Source organism: Meles meles, chromosome 4 (genome assembly GCF_922984935.1).
Source record: "Meles meles chromosome 4, mMelMel3.1 paternal haplotype, whole genome shotgun sequence".
NCBI lineage: Eukaryota > Metazoa > Chordata > Mammalia > Carnivora > Mustelidae > Meles > Meles meles.
This window is the reverse complement of record NC_060069.1, coordinates 136,610,004-136,633,650: the sequence shown is the minus strand read 5'-3', so window position 1 is coordinate 136,633,650 and position 23,647 is coordinate 136,610,004. Positions and strand designations below refer to the sequence as shown.

At 36.2% G+C, this 23,647-nt stretch overlaps 1 protein-coding gene across 3 annotated transcripts in view; it reads right to left on the bottom strand.

The window, feature by feature from the left end:
• The window catches only part of USP25 (ubiquitin specific peptidase 25), a 135,122-nt gene that overhangs the window by 45,173 nt on the left and 66,302 nt on the right, over positions 1–23,647 (bottom strand). For 2 of the 3 annotated variants that reach the window (XM_046002388.1, XM_046002389.1), the window contains 7 exons: positions 21,807–21,883; positions 15,311–15,384; positions 10,718–10,866; positions 5,056–5,183; positions 4,532–4,627; positions 2,628–2,786; positions 1,655–1,881 (listed from right to left, as the gene is read on the bottom strand). In XM_046002388.1, the coding sequence (XP_045858344.1) occupies positions 1,655–1,881; positions 2,628–2,786; positions 4,532–4,627; positions 5,056–5,183; positions 10,718–10,866; positions 15,311–15,384; positions 21,807–21,883 (910 nt within the window). Of the gene's footprint in view, positions 1–1,654; positions 1,882–2,627; positions 2,787–4,531; positions 4,628–5,055; positions 5,184–6,708; positions 6,763–10,717; positions 10,867–15,310; positions 15,385–21,806; positions 21,884–23,647 lie in introns of those variants that run through there. The other variant, XM_046002390.1, reaches the window with a different exon arrangement.

The window sequence follows — 23,647 nt, the reverse complement described above, 5'->3', positions numbered from 1 at the left end:
TCTCAGGGTCCTGGGATCGAGCCCCACATCGGGCTCTCTGTTCCACAGGGAGCCTGCTTCCTCCTCTCTCTGCCTGCCTCTCTGCCTACTTGTGATCTCTCTCTCTGTCAAATAAATAAATAAAATCTTAAAAAAAAAAAAGAAAAGAAAAGAAAAGAAAAAGAAACAAACACAACCTGCTGAGTCCAGTAGGAAAAAAAAATTTTTTTAAGATTTTTATATATTTATTTATTTGCTTGTCAGAGAGAGAGCACAGGCAGGCCCCCCGCTGAACAAGGAGCCGGATGCGGGACTCGATCCCAGGACACCAGGATCAAGACTAACCCAAAGGCAGCCGCCCAACAGACTGAGCCACCCAGGTGTCCCAGTAGAAAATTATTTAATACTTAGTACAGTGTTCAGGAAACACAGTGTGCTCAATAGTGTTCACTAATGAATTCAAATGTAAAAATATTCCCTTACATATGAAAAATAACTAAGGGAAACATTTACAGCTACTGGTGCTAATTGTTAATTGCCATCATGCCCTATTTATGTTACATTATATTACATTAGGACTGCTCTTTAGTTACATATTGTCTATAATGAGTCAAGTTGAGCATCTAAAATCCAACCATTCATATCACTTAAAATAATTCCAGTCTTTCCGTATAAAAGAACAGCTCCTAGATTTTTTTTAATAGAAAAAAATTAAGATAAAATTGGGTGACACTAATAGGATATTATATTTTGCCATGAAAGGAAAAATTATAATAAAATCTACCATAAAATATTAACATCACTTCATTTAAAAAAAGAAAATGGACATTTTAACAACAGTAAAGTAGCAAAGATATAATTTCAGAATAAAGGAGAGTTCCTTCCAAGAAAGGCCAGATGACAACTTACCACCAACACATATACACACACGTGTACTCTCATTCCCAGCAGGGCACTGTCCTTATTTTTCTTATTTTGCTACATGCCAGTTAATACACATTATAGACTGACACTGAGCTCTCAGATTATATTTGGAAATCTCTGTTAAAGCAGATTTAAAATTAAAATTCACATTTCTGGGGTACCTAGCTGGCTCAGTTGGTTAAGCTTTGGCTCAGGTCATGAACTCAGGGTCCTGGGATCCAGCCCAGCATTGGGCTCCCTGCTCGGCAGGGAGTCTGCTTCTCTCTCTCTCTCTCTGCCCCTCCTCCTGCTCAAGCTCTCTCTCAAATAAGTAAATAAAGTATTTAAAATAAATAAATAAAAATTTACATTTCTATTTCTTAAATCTAAAAAAATTTTTTTATCACTTTAACTCATTACACAAATATTAGGAGGAGGACATAATTGATAAATACACAATTTAACTGTATGAACTTTCACCAATAGGGTAGCTGTGAATACCAGTCTGATACAAATTTAGAGCACTAAATGAGAAAATCAGACCATCTGCTATGTCATTAATCAACTAAGTAGTACAGAGAAAATCTGTTGGTCTCTCTGAATCTGATAATAAGATCATAAAAACAGGTAGTCAGGCTAGTTTCTCTTGTAAAAAATAAAAAATACGTTATAATATTTACATCTGAAGTCCAAAGGTCATTTCCCATCTCGATTTTCATATTATACCTATCTATCTGAGGAGACGATAGCTATGCTGTGAGAAGCTTCTTACCTCTGGTGTCATTTTCTATTTCTGTCCTCCAGCGATGTAAACAGCTTTCTAGCACAGAAAGTTCTTCTTCTGTTATGTGCCTTGGTGCTGGATGCATGGGCAAGTCTGGGGGTATCCGAGACTGAGTGAATGGTTTATGTATCACTGATCTTGCTGAAATGGCCGCTATTGATGCAGGTGACGTGCTTGGCAGTTCTGAAGAAGGGGCTCCCTGTTGTTCTGTTGTGCTGTATTTTTAAAGCATAAAATATTTATTATTAGACTTTCCAAGTGGACACTCTAGACAAAAAATTGTGCCAAACACATAGCATTAAATTGGCTTACAATTTCAAAAAGAAAAGACCTTTAGAAAAAGAGAGAGAAATATGTGGATTAATTTAATATCCAATGAAATTTCTATTTTATTAACATATAATGTATTATTTGTTTCAGGGGTACAGGTTTGTGAATCATCAGTCTTACACAATTCACAGCACTCACCACAGCACATACTCTCTCCAATGTCTATCATGCAGCCACTCCAAACTTCCCACCCCCCCTCCTGAGATTCTTAATATATGAGGAATACATTATTATCAGGATGAATTTGTGGCTTTATAGAAGAAACGGCTTAATCATTTCAATAAATCTTATGTATACCAGAATTACATAATACTTATCAGCTTACATTATAGGAAAAACCAACTTCACAATATTTTCATGGATAAAAAGTGAAAATCTAAACTAAAATAACAATAATTTGTGAAAGAAAAAATATGATGAAAATTCCAATCCACAACCATAAAATCTACTGAAACAGTGAAATAAGAAAGCACCCAGAAGATATATAATCTTGTAAGTGAATCTAGTATTTTCGTAGTTCACTAAAATAAATCACAATGTACATTTTATAAAACCCTCTTTAAAGGTATCAATTACATCACTGTGTAATACAAGGAACATAGCAGGCTCTTGAATCAGGAAAACTTTTTACCTTGGTAATGTCTGTGCTGTGGAACCACTAGGTGGGGAACTAGCATCAATATCATCAATGGGAGACGTACAAACAGGTTTACTTGAAGCAAATTCCAGTGCGTACTGTAGAACATCTACCAAGGGGAATCGTTTGGGCCCCGAACCGTAGCTTAAATATCTGTTAACCATAAAGTGTATAAATGCCTCTTTCAGTTGTATATAAAGCACATTTGGTTGTTTTTAATAACTGTTATAAAACACGATAGAAACACTTTAATAAATCTTCCTAAACAATGCAATTAATTCTGTTTTCAAATGAAGGTGTTGAAACTGAAGATACATTCAAGAAATAACTTAATGTTCTCCAAATTACGGAAAACAAAGTTGATTACAACTTAATGTGTCTGTACACTGTTATAAATTTTAAATGCTGCTCTAAGGTGTAACCCAATAGGAAAATGAAAACTGACAACTCCATTTCCTGAGATGGTTTTTATTTTTAGATCTGTCATCTGGTCTCATGATTAGGATGGTAACTAATATTGTCCTCACACTTTTACTGATCAGTTTTCTGGTTTTTTTTTTAAGATTTTACTTATTTGACAGAGAGAGAGATCACAAGTAGGCAGAGAGGCAGGGGGGAGCAGGCTCCCTGCTCAACAGAAAGCCCTATGCAGGGCTCGATCCCGGGACCCTGAGATCATGCCCCGAGCCAAAGGCAGAGACTGAACCCACTGAGCCACCCAGGCACCCCTGGTGACTAGTTTTTAATATGATTACTGATACCTGTTAAAAATAAAAATTACTGGGAAGCCTGGGTGGCTCAGTCAGTTGAGCAGCTGCCTTCAGCTCAGGTCATGATCCCAGGGTCCTGGGATCAAGTCTCGCATCAGGCTCCTTACTCAGTCGGGAGCCTGCTTCTCTCTCTGCCTCTGCCTGCCACTGCCTGCTTGTGCTCTCTGACAGATAAATAAAGAAAATCTTTTAAAAAATGTTTAGAAATAAAAATTATTGAAATATAATACATTATTTTTGTTTAAAAATTTGGGGGCTATTAATTTTCAAATTTACACTAAAACAAATACTAAAATACAAATTAATCAGAGGTTGCAAATTGGGATCCCTCAGGCCACATTTTTGCCTGTAGACCTCTGTCTGAATTACAAAACATTTCACTGCCTAGATTCCAGCATCTTTTGGGAAGCTCTCAAAAACAGTGAGAGAGATTCACATGTGATGTCACACATGATATCACCGGCTTGTACAGATGGCAGGCACTCCCTCTCCACAGGGATATGCTCTCTAGGCTCCCCTTGCCCACCAGTTTACACCTAACTTGCTTCCCTTCTTATAAATTCTCTATGAGGCCCTAGTAGGCATGTGAGTTTGTATCTTCTCTATCAAGGAGAAAAACTCAGTCACCATTCATTTTAATGGAAACCTCAAGAGTGATGTTTAATTTCATACAAAAAGAAACCTTAAAATTTAGGTTAGTTTAACTTTGTTTTGTTTTGTTTTGTTTTTTAAAGTAATTTCTTCACCCAACGTGGGGCTTCAACTCACAACACAACCCAGAGATCAAGAGTTGGATGTTCTACTGACTGAGCCAGCCAGGTGGCCCTTTTTTGGGATTTTTTTTTTTTTTTTTTTAAGATTAGTTTAACTTTCTCTTTTCAGCACCATGAGCATTACCAGTGGACAATGAAAATATTTAATTTTAAACACTAAAATAATCACTAATGCCAACTATGAATTATTTTAGTTTTTAACAAAACTCAGAACTATTCAAGCAAAATATGAATCCAGAGTGATTACTACTAGAATGGTAAATCACCCAAAGCAAATTTAAAATGAAATATTCCAGATGGTCAATAAAATATGACTTCCTAGAGTTAGCTCATAATTTCATAAAAGTTATAATACCTTTCTAGTCTTTGTTGTAATACTGTAAGGTAATCTTTAAGTCTCTTGATTTCTTCCCTCTTTATTCTTGTTATTTCTCTGTTTCTGTGCATGTATCTATCAGGAAAAAGAAAAATAACAACATTATACTTTAAGTATCATGGAAATAGATATAATATTAAGTCTAGCCAATACAATAAAAGATCAATTACACAGTAAAAGATCGATTCATCTAAAATTTTTACAGTCAGGTATCAGACAACACAGAAGAGTATTCCTTAAAATTCTTACAGTTGCAATACTGATACAAAAATAAACTTTTAACTTCCTTGATACATTATTCCCAGTAACTATATTTTCTAAATAGAAAGAGAACTCCATTTTCCTTGACAAATAGTATTAGACATATTAAAAAAGTAAAAATTTATTCTAAAGAATTAAAGATTAATTCTAAAGAAATTAAGCAAATTTCTTCTCTAACAATAATAATTCTTTACTAAGTTACTTAGTCTCAAAACTAAGTCATGCTGTACACCAAACCATACCTGTCCAGATACAACACCTGAGGAAATTCTAATTTGTTGTGAATTTTTTCTGGTCTTCCCAATGCCTGATTGAATTCAAACCTTGACAATTCAAACGTTAACACAGGTGGCAGTTTGGTGAACCAATGCTGAAAAAAAACAACAACAAAAAAACCTTAACGTCACCTGTTGTCTTCTCCATTGCAGTGTTAGGCACAGGGTGTGGCACGGGCAGTTTTACACAAATCATCACAGTGCTGACACCACAAACACATGACCAGGTACGCAATTCAACTAACGCCCAACTTCCTCCCCCGAAGTTTTCCACACCTCTTGGAAATTCCAAGGATGGGACTAAGACCCAACCAGGAAAGAAAAAAAAATTTTCTAACAACTCTTCTTCTTCCACAATAATTATTTCCATTAAAATTTCTAACGTAAAGTGACAGACATTAATTAAAATCATGGCTTAGTAGTTCAAATTTTCTGGCTTCTTCAATGTTATGTCACTATTACTACCAGGAATGGTACGTATACTTATCAACCAACCACACTTCAAAAGAAACTTGTAGATATAATACACACACAGACACACACACACACACACACACATTTTTATAGCATAAATGATCACAATCCTTACTAAAAGCTAGAAACAGATATTCCCTTGTTTTAATTTTAATTTTCCTACTGGAATTCTGACTAATTTAAGAAAAAGATCTCTAATACGGAGTTTATACTAATGATAATTATATTTAAAATCTTTTTAAATGACCAGTCTTTAAAGAATTGAATGCCTCATCACAATTAATTCCTCTACAAACTTTGGCAATGGTTCAGTTAAGCATGAAGTGTAACAAAACTACAAAAGAGAATTATTTTCATAAAAAAGATTCTGGTTTTAGATAAACATATTTTAAAGAGAAATGAACAAAAAACTCATGAATCATCAAATGCAGAAGTAAAAATAATGTAATAAATATTTTTAAATGCTTATTAAAAACCACTGTAAAAACTAATTGCCATACATTAAACTATGTGTGGTATTTGCAAGTGCCACAAAAGGCCACCACACAAATATCAACTAGCTAAGGGTACACTAATTTAAATTCAAACATGCCAAAAAAGCAGTAATAGATCACACTTGGCAAACTGGATTTGACTAAGATGTTGAAAGTTGTTACTTTTCTCTAAATAAATAAAAATGGTTATTCACAATTATTTCTCCCTCCCAAAATGCTAAAGCTTACACGAATTGAAATCTCCTGAGTTAGACTTGGTTTATGTTTAACCAAACATTGAAGTTTAAGAAATGTGTTTTATATGACAATAAAACTGAAGTTGACTAGAGACAGTTACATAAGATCTAGTACCAGAAGAATCTCTTAAGTTTTGCAATTTCTTGAGCTAAGTCTGCTTATTTATTTTATTCTCACCTGGCACTGTCAAGAATTTGCTTAATTCTAACACACATCTATAATTACTACTAAGAATTAGAACATACCCCATATATATCACAAAGAAAATTCTTCTTAGGATAATATTCTCTACTCCACTTTATGATACTAAAGTAAGTAGGTTTCAAGAACTATCACTTTCATATTTCATTTGCAGTACTTTGAATGTCACCATTAAAATAAAATAGTTACATATTTTTAATTCATGGAAACCTACCATGGTCAATAGAAATAAAATCACCCAAATTGGGGGTATGCTTCTCAGCAGACCATGAAAAGTCCAGGAAATAACTTCCATACCTTAAGAAAGAATGTTCATAAAAGTTATGTAATATGTCTCTGTTGGGTATGCATTTCCTTTAACAGCAGTGACAGTTTTTTCCTACAGGAGTAGAAGGATTTCACTTTCTTATTCTAAATCTGATGGGGATAGGAAGAGATAGCTGGATATTCCTTTAATTCATCTTAGAAAATATTATGGGTTTGTCTACCTCTGTGATTTTAGGATTATAAGTACAGCAGTATATAACTAGAATTTTCAATATAAAATGATGAGATTTTTCTTTCAAAATATTATTTTCCATTCAATAAAAAACTGTATTTGCTTAGTTGCCATACATTAAACCGTACTCACAGCATGCTGTGAGACACAAGTCATTAAAGGTAAAAATAATGCTTATACTTTCCATGTCTCTAAACATTTTATTATTACTTATTATCCTATTATATTATATAATGAATCTATAGGAGTAATAGATTAGGGCAGTTAGTGAATAAAAACATAACATGGGCAACAAAAGTGCTCTTGAACTTATTATGATTATAAATCTAATTTAGCAAAAATATTTTTGAGAGAGAACTGCAATAGCTATTTTTTATTAATATGTTTTAAATACCTTGCTTTTGTGAGATTACATGAATTTAGGAAGCAAGAGATCAGACCTACCATTTCAAATTCCCACAGAACACCAAACAAAACCAGGATATCAGTCAAGCACGAGAAGCAGAGTCCCTATCCCAACTTGAAAATTAGTTTCACTCATTTAATTGGGTTTACCCATTTGCCCTTTCACTCTAAAAGATATTATTTCCACATAACATCTACATGTATCTAATATGGTACATGTAGGTACTGTTTCTCTAATTTAGTTTTTAAAGTCCTGCAAAGTTTCTTTTAGCACTTTGACTATAACTCAGTACAACTCTTGTGAAGAGAAAATCGGCAGTACTTATATTTTTAAATAAGTATTCCTAGTGACCGAAAAATTCCACTTCAGACTACCCTTCATTCCTAAGTTGTCAAGGGTATTTATAGAAATACATTCCTTGAAATAATTCTTTGTCCAACTTCTGTCTCACGAAAGAATTAAATATATTTAATTTTAGAAATACAGGCTATGTGATCCTATGCAGGTTTTAAAAAGAATGGTGTAAAGTCATATATATTGATGTGGGAGGATGCTCATGATATACAGGTGAGTGAAAACTGCAAGTCACAGGACAGTGTGAACAAATACAAATACTTATATGTGCAGAGCGGTAGTCTAAATATCACATTATTATAGTGAATACCCACACCGGAAGTGAAGTATTTACTACCTGAATTATTTTTTGCTCCAATAAGCGACCAAAAAACAAACAAACAACAACAAAAAAAACCAACTCTATGTTTCCTAGATAGTTTGATCCATCTATAATTGCATACCATTTAGTTAAAATTTGGATTTAGAAAAATATTTTGTAAGTAGTTATCTTACATATAATTATTTTTTTATTTATTCACTTTTCTCTTAGTATGGCATTCCAGAAATTTAAACTCTTATAAGCCACTAGATATCTTTTTTTTTTTTAAGGTTTTATTTATTTATTTGACAGAGAGAGAGAGAGATCACAAGTAGGCGGGGGCGGGGGGGAGGCTTCCTGCTGAGCAGAGAGCCCAATGTGGGCTCTACCCCAGTACCCTGGGATCATGACCTGAGCCAAAGGCAGAGGCTTTAACCCACTGAGCCACCCAGGCGCCCCAGTCACTGGATATCTTAACATGAGTGATTCAGGAGACTAGAGGTCTTCCTAAATTACTCAACCAGAGCTTTTTCAACAAAAGAGATGTTTCCTGTATCAAAGTAAATTCAATAACGTTTACTAAATAATAGTGTAAGAGATAAAAGGTGTTATCATCAGGGACAATGTTCATTTACAAACAAGGCTTAAATGTTACTTATTGGTGTTCATAGATACTTAAGAAAAAACAGGAAAGTTATCCTGAAGTTACTTATTGGTGTTCATAGATACTTAAGAAGAAACATGAAAGTTATCCTGAAGGACATAATGAAAGATGATAATTTAAGGACATTATTAAAAACTTTTAAGATAGTCTACTTTAGCCAGTGATACTCTCTTAAACCAGGCTGAATTAGAATTGAAACTACTGTGTCCTACAAATCTAGGCAACTGGTAATAACAGGTAACTGAGTCTGCTATTATTAAGACTGCTTACAAACTGTTGAATTCAGAGAAGAAGACAAATCACTGTATCTGTTAGGTTGGATGTAAAAACCTAGGCAGAAAATATATACACAGTATAGGGCATTCAGAGGATGAAGCCAGAGATGGAGGACAAACCAGGTTTTTTTTTTTCTTTAAAATATATAATGAAATTCAGATTCAATGTAAGAAAAACTTTTTAAAAGCTGGGAATGTGTAAGAAAGATTATTTAGCAATTAATTACTAAATTATTTACCAATAAAGCAATGTATATTTCATTTATAAGCTACTTTGATAGTATAAGGGGAATGCCATCCCTCCTTTTCCTGTCCAAACCCATCATCCTTTTTGTTTAATAGAAAAGAGAACACACTTTAGGCAGGGAGTCTGCTTTCCTGTTCCATTATGGGATCCTGAGAGAGTCCCATCTTTAGAGACCAATCGATAAAATAAATAATCTTAATTTAAATATTCTTAATTGGAGGTCTAGCTGGGAATCACTGGTGGAGATCTTGGGCCCACCACATTCCTACCCTAGATTCACATTTGACAACTTTGAAGTAGAGCCTAGGCATCTGCTGAGAATCACTGATATAGATGATCTATCATGTAGAGAGAAAAACTACCTCAAATATCTTCTCTCTCGTTCCTCCCTCTCCTAACCTTAAAAAAAAAAAGAGAGAGAGAGAAAAAAAGCCAGAAAATAGTAAATGTTATTTCTTTTTTTGTTTGGGTGTATAAGAGAAGGAAATGAGGATGAAGTTAAAGAGGAAAGAATTAATTACACCTTTTTTTAAAAGCCCATGTTCAGATAAAAGCAATTTATTTTCAAAGACACAAGAACTCAATCCCTGTTCAGAAAAACACAGAGATATGATAACAATATTTATTAAGCACCCATTTGGGGATAAAGTCCTCAGAAACTTTCTGATAACACTGAGACATTTCCTTCATTCAGTCAGTAAGTACATATTATATAATTTTATTTGCAGTCACCACACTATCCACTAGAGATATAACAGAATGACAAAGATGAAGATCCCTACCCTCATGCATGGAGTTTACAAGCAGATAACTATTAGCAACTGCTTAGTGAGAACTGCTTGGTGAGAACTGATTTTGGAGCAAATGATCTGTCCTTTCCCTTCCATTATAATAAAACATAAGGATGAGAATACGTATGGGTGGGTGGATATACGGATGGAGCTGATGACATGAATAGAGAGCTGGGTGGCAAGACAGAGACCAGCGGAAACAAATAAACAGGTTTATATTATTTAATTTTTATCTTTCTTAAGAAAGCAAGTTCTTCCATCTGCCCTTCATACACTTACACAGCAATTTTCCCCAAAAATGAAATCTAGACAAATTTCAACACTATTTGATATAACATGTGTCTATATAAAATTCTACCCTAATCTCAGTGTTCTTCTTTGCTTTTAGGACTAGCATGCTACAGTGACTGGTACCTTCCCTAAAAAGTCTAAACAGACACAACAATGTCCTAAAAGATGATTTTAACAGAACATTTTAATCTAATTGTTAAGTGAGAATTTAACATAGATTATAGACTTTTTTGTGCCTTTTCCCAAACATTTAAACTACCATAATTAAATCCAAACACATAATCTGAGTATTCTCTCAGTTGTAAGGCAGCTATATAATTAGGGCCCTAAATTGTGCTTTATCGCACTGTAAGAAAGACCTGGTGAGAGAGGAATCATGAGGATGCTAAACTCACCTCTTGGCCTGATTTTCCTGAATTCTCTGAATGTAAGGACTCAATTTCTCCTTCAATCATAGCAGCTTCTAGGCACTCATGTAGATCTTTGAATCCATTGACCTGAAGTGGGTACTGACCAAACATTTCAGTATTTTCAAATTTTTTACCTATAGGAGAAAGGAAATTTAATCATTACTTAACATGCCCTTTTAACCACTAAAAGTAGACGTGTTCATGAATTACTCCTAAACCTGAAAACCATCACTCTACGTTCCATTGGGTAGTCATGGTCATTTCCTTCTTGGTTTATACAAGCACATCCAGCCAGAGATATTCATTACACACCAGTATGTATGTAAGTAATCACATGTATATGTCTGCGTGTATGTATTTGTGTGCATACACACACACACACACACACACAATTCTTTAAAAAAATACCTCCTAAGTACAAGACACTATGCTAAACATTGAGAATATGTATACCAGTGAACAAAAGAGATACATATGGCCCCTGAGCAGAGTAAACTCGCAGCCTCTTTTGGAAGAAAGGCATTACATTATATGCACATTAACTGTATATATAATTATGAACAGAAAATTATTTATCCTTCTAAGTGTCATAAAATGTGTGGTGAGACAGTGCTGTGAGAGGGTATGAAAAGAGCTAACCTACTAGTCTTTAGGGCCAGAGAGTAGAGCAGTGAAGACTTTCACAGCAAACTGACATTAACACTGAGACTTGAACAAGTGGGTGGGAGTTAGCCAGGCCAGACTGTCAGGGTGCTGTGGAGAATTCATGGCCAAGGAACAATGCACACAAAGACTTTAAGCATGCAAAGAACTTGGTCTGTTTGAAGAATTTAGGGGATATTATAACTTAGGGAAGCAATGGGGAGATGATAATGAAGAATTGGGTAGGGTGTCAAAATCTACAAAGTCTTATAAGCCTTTGTTAAGAGTTTTTTTCCTCGGGGCGCCTGGGTGGCTCAGTGGGTTAAAGCCTCTGCCTTCAGCTCAGGTCATGATCCCAGGGTCCTGGGATCGAGCCCCACATCGGGCTCTCTGCTCCGCAGGGAGCCTGCTTCCTCCTCTCTCTCTGCCTGCCTCTGCCTAGTTGTGATTTCTATCAAATAAATAAAATATTAAAAAAAAAAAGAGTTTTTTTTTCTCAGTATATTCTGAGTATAACAGAAAGTTAGTGAACAGTTAAACCTGGGAATAAGAGGATCAGATTTATGGCTCTGAAACATCCTTACGGCTTCTGTGTTAAGTTGGTGATAGGATACTATTATAGAATCCATCCAGAAATAAAGGCAGTGTGGAATACAGTGTTAATAGTAGAAGTGCGCAAAAGCAGATGAAATGACACAGACATTTATGCAAAGATTCAGGAAGGAATAAATATGACTGGCTGGTGGCTGGCTCACTGGCAGGATGGGAGGCAGAAGACTAAGGAAGGTACCAAGAAGGACACTGGATTTCTGTCATAAACAACTGACTTGAAAGGGGCGCAACTGAAAAAAGAGCAGAGAATTTTTTTTTGCTTTTGTTTTAAGGTAGCAGTGGCAATCATTATTTTAGAATAGTCCAAGGGATTTCAAGTTAAGAAAAGAGTTGGATATGAGTCTATAACTAAATCTTCAGGTCTGAAGCTACAAATGAGAGACACTCTGGCTACTGACAGCAGTTCATCAAGGGAGTGAATGAGACTGCCAAGGGAACTGGCAGCCAGGAAAAGGCAGGGGCGTGAGCGGAGTCCCAAGGATCTCCTGCCTTTAGGTAAAAGAAGAGGCTTTAACTACAGCTTCTAAGAAGTACCCACAGAAACAGGAAAAAAAACGAGAATATGGTGCCACAGAAGTCAGAGAAATATTTTCAAGGACAGAATACAGGAAAAAGGAATAGGAAGAGAGAGTAAACAGCATGAATAGTTGATAGGAGCTCAGAATGAGAACTGAGTGGGAGCCGGCAGACCTGAACACATGTTGGGAACTGACAACCTTAGGAAGATCCCTTTTGGAAGAAGTCTGGAGCCACGAGCAAAAGTGAATGGGTTGAATAAATCGAGATTTAGCAGATAAAAACAAATGCCTCTCTTGAAAGGCTTAACTGAGTAAGATTAACTGAAAAATACTATGTAAAGGGAGTTCTTTTTTGTTTAAGATGTGAATTTCCAGACCATGCCTAAATACTGATGAGGAAGACAGTACAAGGGAAGCTGAAGATACAAGAAAAAAGCAAGCTAATAGAAGGGAGTCAGGTCTGAGTGAGAGCATATGGGGATGAGATTCTGAGCACATACAAACAACAACCTGATAGAAGACTGAAGAATTCTTTATTATCTGGAGGGACAAGATAAAAAGAATGTGGTAGAGATAGGAATGGATCGAGGCTGTGGAGGCCGAAGCTCACCTAGCTGAGAAAGCTGTGTTTAAGTACCATGATACAAAATCATAAACAGAAAGTTAGATTCGGGACCTCAAACAGGACACATGACTAGATTTCATTAGCTTCGCGGTAAACCCATAAAATCTGAAGGAAGGTCTTTCTCAGAGAATGAGGAGCCAGAGAAGTTAGATTAGAAGTAGAAAAGACAAAAATCATTATTGCAGAAAATGAGATAGAAGACAGTAATTTAACAAAACAAGTATGACTGTCAGTAGTGTTACAGGATTCAGACCAGTGAAGCTTAGTTGTCTACTACAAATTCATGATCCATTTACAGGCAGCCCATTTAAGTGATTTTTCCCAGTAATATTCAGGTACTTAGTGCACACAGAGAGTGATGAGTAGCTCAGTGATGGCCAGAGAATAGCCACAGAGGGAACGGGGAAAGGACAGTGTTAGATGTTTATAAGAAAGACCATAATGGGCAAAGAAGGAAGAGAAAAATAAAGGCCAAGAGAAACAAAATGAAGGGGTCAATGGACTAAATGTTCTGGAGAAGTTGAGGAACTTTTGCAAGGAGAGCACTTTAGTAAACAAACTCCAACTTAGAGCTGCTGGTCTAAAAAAGAAAGCATTAGGGGGCGCCTGGGTGGCTCAGTGGGTTAAAGCCCCTGCCTTCGGCTCAGGTCATGATCCTGGGGTCCTGGGATGGAGCCCCACATCGGGCTCTCTGCTCGGCAGGGAGCCTGCTTCCTCCTCTCTCTCTCTCTCTCTGCCTGCCTCTCTGCCTACTTGTGATCTCTGTCAAATAAATAAATAAAATCTTTTAAAAAAAAAAAAAGCATTAGGAAACTATATGTAAGCGTGATTAAGAAAGGGCTCGAAAGCAAATTATTTTTACTGAAGCAAATACGTAGTTCACCTGGAAATGTATTAAAACCACATTTATGTAGCATAATAGTTTGAAACAACTAATAACCAGTATAAGGACTTCAACACTGATTAAGAATTATTTCAATAAACCACTTTTAAGAATCAAGGTAACACAAGTAGAAAGGATATAAATAGTTCACAGTCACCACCTGATCACAGCTACTCTATTGCTTTAAACATATTACTTCAAGTAAAAATCAGTATGACAGTATGCACATCCCAAATTGGAAAGTAATGTCCTATGTAAAATATTCCACTATTTATTTAATGAGTATTTATCATTTGAGGCAAAGCAAAAACAAAAACAAAAATGTACAAACACTTAAGTGTAACGTTCTCAATGCCTGACTAAATCCAGAGTTATTATCTGCCTTTTTCTAAATCCCAAACTGTAAAATTGTATTCAAACAAAACTTCATTAAGAATCCATTACCTAAAATTCTGAAGAAAAACCAATTTTGCAAATTTTATACTTTAGGTGGTGCATTGGGCCATTTGGAAAATTTAGAAACTTTTTCAAATGGTTCAAATTTTTTCAAAACTTCATGCTTTGGGATTTAGTAATTATTATCATTTGAAGTATACTTAATGAGTCAGTTCCCTTCCCTTATCAGGAAAACGAAAGAATAACTAACTGGTCAGACCCAGATTTTAAGTAATAGGCATTTAGGAAAGGTAGAGGAATATCACCCTTAAATGATTTTTTAAAAGATAAGAGTATGATTCTAGAGCCTAAAGAATTTCATAACACTTGAAAAGTGTAATACCTTGACTGTACTAAATTGCTTAATTGTTAAATGCAGCTTTCAACATTTACAGAGTAGAAACCCTCAAAAACAGTAACCATCATACCAAAACAAGTATTCAACTCCAACATTACTTTCAAAAGCCCCCTTATCCATTCTGATACCCTGTGTCTTTTGATTGGGTGTTGTGTAAAAACAATGAATACTGTTATGCTGAAAAAATAAATAAATTAAAAAAAAAAAAAAGCCCCCTTAATCCCTATACCCCAATAATACACAGAATCACAGAAACTTTCCCAGGGAAAGAATATCAGGATAAAAGTATCAATTAGCATGTGATAATGTACCCTGTACCTTCCTTATCATTCACTCAATTCAATCTTTTCTTATAAATGATTAGTAGCAAAGCAATGCAACAGAAACTACTAGACAGAGCAAATCAAATTAAAATTAAAAACCATTCAACAAGTCAATATCAAGACGAAAGTTAATACATAGTATCTCTTCAAATGTAATAAAGAGTAAACATGTGTGACCATACCTTCAAGTACTCCCACAGCAAGGAATCTTCCATAGAACAACTCTACCATGGGATTCTTTGGCTTTTCTTCATCCCTAAAGCATGGTTTAAAAAAAAAAAAAATGTGGTTATAATTTTTGGACCTGTAAGTAATAGAGAAAACACTCAAGGAACAATAATACATGCCAAGATGGTAACATTTGTGTGGCGGTCAGTCCCTCTGCGCTGCTACCTGCTGACATTACCTTGGTCAAGGCACTTATTACATGGATTCCTCCATTTCTTCACCTATCAACTGAGGACAATAACAGCAACTGAATTCAAAGAGCTGTTGTAAGGGTTCAAATGAGCTGCTGCATGGGACACTACAAGAGGACCTGACACAGTCTGTGTTCATGGAGTGCCTGACCTTTCTATTATCATTGTTCATTTCGACCTCACACTTTTAGTCTTGTACAATACATGCTTAGTTGGACTTGCTGGGAAGAAAAAAAAGCCACTCTCAGAGTAAATTTCTGTAAATCTTTAACATATCATTTCCCACATTTAAATAGAAGAGTGGGGGCACATGGGTGGCTCAGTGGGTTAAGCCTCTGCCTTCGGCTCAGGTCATGATCTCAGGTTCCTGGGATCGAGCCCCACATCGGGCTCTCTGCTCAGCAGGGAGCCTACTTCCCCCTCTCTCTCTGCCTGCCTCTCTGCCTGTTTGTGATCTCTGTCAAATAAATAAATAATCTATAAATAAATAAATTAGTTAGTTAATTAAATAAAAGAATGAAGACCATTCAAAAATAACAGCTTTCGCCAGTGAAGGAGCAAAACACCAGCTTTGACCCAAAGCAGCTCAGGAGCTACTCTATCCTTCATGCTACAGGAACAATTAGCCATTAGTGAATTTTCCAAATTCCTTAACATACACATTTTTTTTTCTTTCTCGCCTGAAGCAAGCAGAAGTTAATTTTTTAACCTTTCTTTTATGTTTTGCTCTCTGTGGTCTGAAAACAGTTTATGTTGGTACTACTACATAAAAGTATGTGGTATCCACAACTCTGTACTCGTGAATTTTGTGTTTGAGCTAATAAAATTGATTTGCTAACAAAAAAAAAAGAGAGAAGGACATGGTCTCTTTTTAAATGTAGTACATGCATCATCATTTACTCCTTTAAACAACTGGTGGGAAGTATTTCACTCAAACAATGCTCTGAGGTAGGATAGTAGTTGTTAGTGATTCTCAAAAACATTTCTGGCCCTTTACTTCTAGATATGTGTTCAAGACATACTTTCCCACTCAAGTTTTATTTAAATTTTAAAATCTGAATTGTGCTAAGATACATATGACACAAAATTTACCATCTACCCATTTTTAAGTGTTTGGTGGGTGGTGTTAAGTATATTCATACTGCTGTGCAACCAATCTCCAGAAGTCTTCTCATCTTGCAAAAGTGAAGCTCTACACTCACTGAACAACTCCACATTTCTCCCTCCCCGCAGGGCCCTGGTGAGCACCGTTCTTTCTCACTGTTTGAGTTTTACAACTCCTGACAAATCATGTAAGTGCCATACAGTGTTTGTGTTTTTGTGACTGACTTATTTCACTTGCCATCCATGTGGTAGCATGTGTCAGAATCTCCTTTTTAAAGGACGCTGCACTGTACGTATGCCACATTTTGTTTATCTGTTCATCCATGGATGTTGGGTGGTTTCCACGTTTGGCTATTGTGAGTAATGCTGCTAGGAACACGGGTGTACGAGTATCTCTTCAAGACCCTGCTATCAATTCTTAATATATACCGAGCAGTAGAATTGCTGGGTCATATCGTTAATCTTTTTCTCAGCTTTAGTTTAAACAATGTGATGATGTGATACACATTGTGAAAGGATTCCCTCCCTTAAAGAGCAATTCTATTTTTAACCCTTTGAGAAGCCACCAGGATGCTTCCCATAACAGATGCACCATTTCACGTTCCCATCGACAGTGCACAAGGGTTCCAATTTCTTCACATCCTTGCCAACACCTGCAATTTCCTGGGGGGAGGGGGGGGTTGATGGTAGCCATCTTAACTGGTGTACAGTGTTCCCACTCACTTTGAAGTTAGGCAGACCACACGACTTGCTGTGCCCAAGAAAATAGGAGCAGAAGTACTATGTGGTAGGAACTCTGAGAGCCAGTGTACTTTTGTTGCCATGGAAACTCCTGAAGGGGTGACAAGGGGGAGCATCTGCGAGCAGAGGCCCCTGACTGAAAGAATGAGGAGAGCCCCTTCTTCACATGCACTGGACACAACCTCTAACAGTAGGATATAAGCCTGCAAAACGTTGGGGTCGTTGCCACTTAACTATCTAGACCACTCTGACGGCTAACAGTACCATTACTTCTATTTTACTGATAGTAAAATTGTAGAGCAGGTTAAGTCACTTGCCCAAATCCACACAATTGGTAAGAAATCAAGGGGTAAAATGAACTCAAATCTGACTCCAAAATCAACGCATCCTCTCCCATTATATATAAACCTCGTCTTTGGGCATTTTAACTCTCTTGGAAAAATTTATTTCATACCTCATGTATCTCAAACTGTGAGAATAAAAAGGACTTGAGAGTGCTATGTGTGAGAGGAATGATCCAAAGATTGTCTCCCTTGATATAAAAATCTATGAATCTTAAGATATAAATATTAGTGGGAATCTCTTTTCCATAGCCTCCTATTTTTATGTAGAGAAAGAAAAAGAGGGGTGCCTGGGTGGCTTAGTAATTAAGCATTTGCCTTCAGCTCAGATCATCATTCCAGGGTCCTGGGATTGAGCCCTGCATCAGAACCTGCTTCTCCCTCTCCCATTCCCCCTGCTTGTCTCCCCTCTCTTGCTGTCTCTATCTCTGTATGTCAAATAAATAAATAAAATATTTTTAAAAAATTAAAAAAGAAAAAAAAATCCTGCATCAGGTTCCTTGCTCAGTGGGGAGCCTGCTTCTATCCCTGCCTCTGCTTGCCACTCTGCCTGCTTGTGCTCTAGCGCACTCTCCCTCACTCTGACAAATAAATAAATAAAATCTTATAAAAAAAAAAAAAAGGAAAGAAATGAGAGACCCACCACTTACATGAAAACGGTAGTAAAGATAAACTGACACAAATATCAAAGGCCAAAGAAATCACTACAGAAAAATTAGTATCAGGGACATCTTTAGCCCTTGGGAATTAGGTTGGCACCGAAGGATACAAAGGTCCATGGCAGTTGATAGAGCAAACTAGAGTGCTCTGGGACACAGCTTCCCAATATTTTTAATACCATTGGTATATATATATATAATATGCAGAGAACTTTGAGATAAAAAAGATATACTTTCTCATGATCACAGAAATAGGATCAATATCGCCACGATCCATAATCTGGCTATCCATGGCATACAAATTGGAAAGCTCTGTTCTAAATGGGGAGAGCAAAGAGATTCAAAGACAGTTTAGCTCCACAAACAGTAAAGATCAGATGGAAAATGATGGGGAAATGAACAAGGAGAACATATTTCAAATAACTTAAGATTTCAGATGAACTGGAATGGAAAAGTTCTAGCTTCTTTTAAAACAGTGTGAGGAAAAAAAGGGAGATAATTTGTTATTTACTAGATCAGAAGAGGTGACCAGAACCCAAAGAAAATTAACAAGTATATAAATAATAATATATTATGTATAATATATTATTATTATATTATTTATATAAATAATAAGTAAGATCTCCAAAATCAGAATAAAATGAACCCCTCAGAAAGAAGGATTTAGGCACAGATAAAAAGCAACTGGGGGTCAGGTATTGAAGACAGGATAAACTAAATGAAGTACTTCTAGAAAATCTGGATAGATTTGAGAGGATGAACTAGGTATTTCAGTAAAACATTCACAGAATTACTGAGAGAACCTCAAATACTCTGTTACCACAGATGAGGATACTATTTGCACTCTGAGGAAACTCAGGCAATGGATTTTTGGTATGAGAACTCTAAGGAAAGACATAAGGGACATGAGGTGTACTAGAGAGGAACCAGGGTGGACAACTCTCAGTGAATCACTAGCTCTCATCATAAGCAACCTATCAAGACAGTATCAGAGGAGGCGGCAATTAGAGAAAAGCAAGTGTAAAGGCCAGAAAACAAACCCAAAGGACAGGAAGAAAAGACATGCATCCATCGAACAGGGCTAGTTCTGCATGAGATAGAGGCTAAGAAGCAGGTTCAACTTAAAAATTCAGCCAAACCTTCCAAAAAGAATAAAAAAATACAGATGTGTGTGAACTTTAGAGGCATATCCCACCCAGGAAAAAGTGCAGCAGGAGGAAATACACTCTAGGCCTGGAACACACAAAAGCTGGATGCTGGGACTCAGCTTTCATAAGCAGCAACAGCAGATTCATGCCAGGAATCTGATGGGGAGATTTTCCAGATGAAAGTAACATGAAGAAAGAAGCTCTTGTGGAGAGAAGCAAGAAACTAACCTAAGAGGCGAGTCTCCCAGGCATAAGCAATTCCACAGCAAAAAGCAATAGGCACAACCACTGTGGCACAAAAGTAAGTCACTCAGTGCAGCACTCAGAGCCACAAACTGAAGAAGCTATGAAGGAAAATGCAACTGAAACTTTTGGTGGACAAGATAGAAGCTGAGGACCAGAGCCATCAGCATCAAAAACTTCTAAACATGCCAAGAAGGAAACAGCTTTCAAATGGCCTCCTCTTAAGGCAAAATTTACCAAAATAGAACTTTTTCCCTCAAACACTGCAGATTTAGCACCATAATTAATCTCTTCAGAGATTTCTCCCAACTTAGTTTAAGTTCACATATAATGGTTGGCAAGCAATTGGCCCTCAATGACAGGCATCCAGGCAGAATGAAAACCAGTGATTTGCTGTATACAACATATCCTAAAATTTCTGCTACAGACTTTGGCAACAACTTGAGTCTGGACTGCACAAAGTTCCAGGAGTATTATATAGTTGGACTGAGAGCTAAAGGATTGCAGTTTTGCTTTATCTAAAGTTTCAAAGGTAAGAAACCATTCAGTGTTACCCACATGGGTCCTAATAACCCTCTGAAACCTAGAATTCAAGCACATGAAACCGGGCATCCAAAGGACTGAAGGCACTATATACACAGCCACGTGAGGGAACCGGCTGCAGAACCCCAGTTCTATGGAGGCACAGAAATAACATGCCTGTGTTTGAGACTGAACAAACTCAGAAACTCAGAAGTGACTTTTATTTTTTATTAGACTGCATCCACAGAGGTAAAAAAAACCTGATTTTCAAATATAAAATTTCTTTGAGCTTTACCTTAAAAGATCAAGGGAAGGGGCCCTGAAAAGCTCAGTCTTTCCCTCCTTCTGCTGTCCCTCTCTCTCAGGAAAAAAACAAACAAAACAACAACAACAACAAGGGAATATAATAAGGGAACTTACTTCCCCCCTGAGAATGGAGAATGAAAGGAAGAAATCTATTAATATTTGAGGGTATCTTTTACAGATTAACACTGTATAAGTAGATTATTTTTCACTTTAGTCTCATTGCAGACCTTTTATGTTTTTCCTGAACAGTAAAGCTAGCCATAATTTAAAAATAAGAAAAAAGATGGGGTGCCTGGGTGGCTCAGTGGGTTAAAGCCTCAGCCTTCAGCTCAGGTCATGATCCCAGGGTGCTGGGATTGAGTCCTGCATCGGGCTCTCTGCTCAGCAGGGAGCCTGCTTCCTCCTCTCTCTCTGCCTGCCTCTCTGCCTACTTGTGATCTCTCTCTGTCAAATAAATAAAATCTTTAAAAAAAAAAATAAGAAAAAAGGGAAGGGAGAGAATTTTCAGCCTTGGATTTCCATCTGTCTTCTAGGTAGAAGGAAGACCTTCTAGGCAAGTCTTTTACCTGCATCTTGTTGGACCAAAGCGTCTATAGTGGCAAATCCTAAATGATCCACCAATGTTTCATAAAGACACACAAAGGAACCAGTGGTTGGTCTTAGGAGAGTGGCCTCATAGGAATGGGAGTAGGACCATCCTCAAAGTGTACAGATTTCTTTTGAATAACCAAAGTCTTATGGTTCAACCTGGACAGAAAATAAAAAGCTAGGAAATGTTAAGGAGGAATTTCATTATCCTTGTCATTGTGATTCCACCTGAAAGGACTTCATCAGAAGGAACATTCCTGGTATCCTGCCCTACTGCTAACCCATTCTTCTTCATGAAAAAGAGACTACTGAGTCCAAGGAAAAGAACTGGGCATATGGGATTAGCCCTTTTAGGGGTTGCTTTTTAGATCTTTCTGGCAAGATTCTAATCTTACAATAGAACTCTAAAGCTAAGCAGCATTTAGTCCACAAACTTAAACAACTTGTCAATACAGGTAACATCTGGGTTCCCATACATCTCTCAGTTTTCTGTTTCTCCATAGACACATAGACACTGATAGACATAAACACAGACATAAAAGGGAAAAAAAAGAGTGTTATTTATCAATCTCCTAAAACCCCATCACTAAATTTCATGGTAACTTACGTCTCTTCTTCAGCTTTCATTTGGAAGGCATCTTCTAACCAATCTAATAATTTGTGTGTAAACTCACTCACATCTTGCTGTGGAAAGAAAAAAAAGTCTTGTTGATATTTCAGCCTACTAATAAAATTCTAAATACTGCAACATAAAACTTACAGCCAGTCACTTCAAACATAAATTAGTGACTCCTCACAAAAATATCATACGAAATGTTTCACATCAAATACAAGAAATATTCTTAACCTAACCAGAGAATAAAATTAGTATCTGAGAAAAATAAGCATCATATTGATAATCACAGTGATTAGGTTTCACTATGGGAAAATAAACATAAATTTATGTTATATACAATATTTTATATACATACACAAATATATAAATTCTAATTTACAAATGAGATTTTTAAAAATAATTATCACTCCCAAAAGAGTTCTCTAATGAATCTTATAAAATAAAAGACCCACATTACCAAAGAGTTCTTCATTATTTAAAGATTATTACTGGTTTCTTAGAAGGAAGACATGTTTTTCAGCAATTCATTTTCTTAATTCAACTTTTACACACAACTTTTTCAGCCACATCCACTTTTACTAAGGTATGTTAAACTGGAAGGTTGAGTTTAATTAATCACTGGCTCCCTGACTATTGAGTCTACCATATCATGACCTTCAAATAAATTCTCCATTCAGAACTAGCACTTACATCACCCTTTGCCATCCCTTCTTTCAGTGCTAGTTCCCCTAACATGGAAAAACAGGAATAGGCAGTGGCAGCTGGATTCATCAACTACCATAATTCTTTCAATAATGTGAGGTAGAACACAGAAACAGGTTCATCCAAAACCTAAGGAGTAAAAAATAAACCAGTCCTACTAAGACTGGTTCATCAAAGACAGATGAATCAGTGTAAGCAATCTGCCTTTATTTATCCAAAACCCCCAAGTATTAAACAAATCTACTATCATATATTTTTCTAGCTAGAAGTTTTCTAACGAGCAGCTGGGTCAATCCACTGACCTTTAAAATGCAAAATGTTGAAACTTGGGGCACCTGGGTGGCTCAGATGGTTAATAATCTGCCTTCCACTCAGGTCATCATCTCAGGGTCCTGGGATCAAGGCCAGAATCAGGCTCCCTGCTCAATAGGGAGACTGCTTCTTCCTATCCCTCTAATGCTCCCCGTTTGTGCTCTCTCACTCTGTCAAATAAATAAAAGCTTAAAAAAAAATTTTTTTTTTAAATGTTGAAACTTGGATCTAAGAAGCTTAAGGAAATTATTCCAAAGCCATATAGTTAAAGACAACTAAGCTCAGCACAAAAATCCAGTTATAAATATCCATACCAACTGTAGTGGGTTAAATAGCGGCCTGCCAAAATATATGTCCACCTGGGACCTCACAATGTAATCTTATTTAGAATATGAGTCTTTGAAGATGTAATTAAGGTGAGGATCTCAACATGAGATCTATACAAAAGATTGGAAAATAAAAGCAACAATAACAAAGTTAATGTAGTTCAGAGTTCTCAGTAATTAAGGGAACTACCTGATGCCAACAAAAATAGGCATACCAAAAGCATGTATACTGTACTGGCCTTGGGTTTATCACACATTTGTGAAGATTTATAACATTGGTGAACATTCCTAATTTTATCCAATGTTTTCACTAACTAATTTCTATCACAATATAAATTACAGTTCATTTATCTTAACACTTTTCAAGAACACTGTTACTTTTTTCTTAACTTTAAAGTAAATTTTCCAAATAAACAATGTTTTAAATGGCTACCACTTATTTTTAATAAAGAGGAATAACAACATCTTCAATTCTCATGTGTCTCTAAAAAA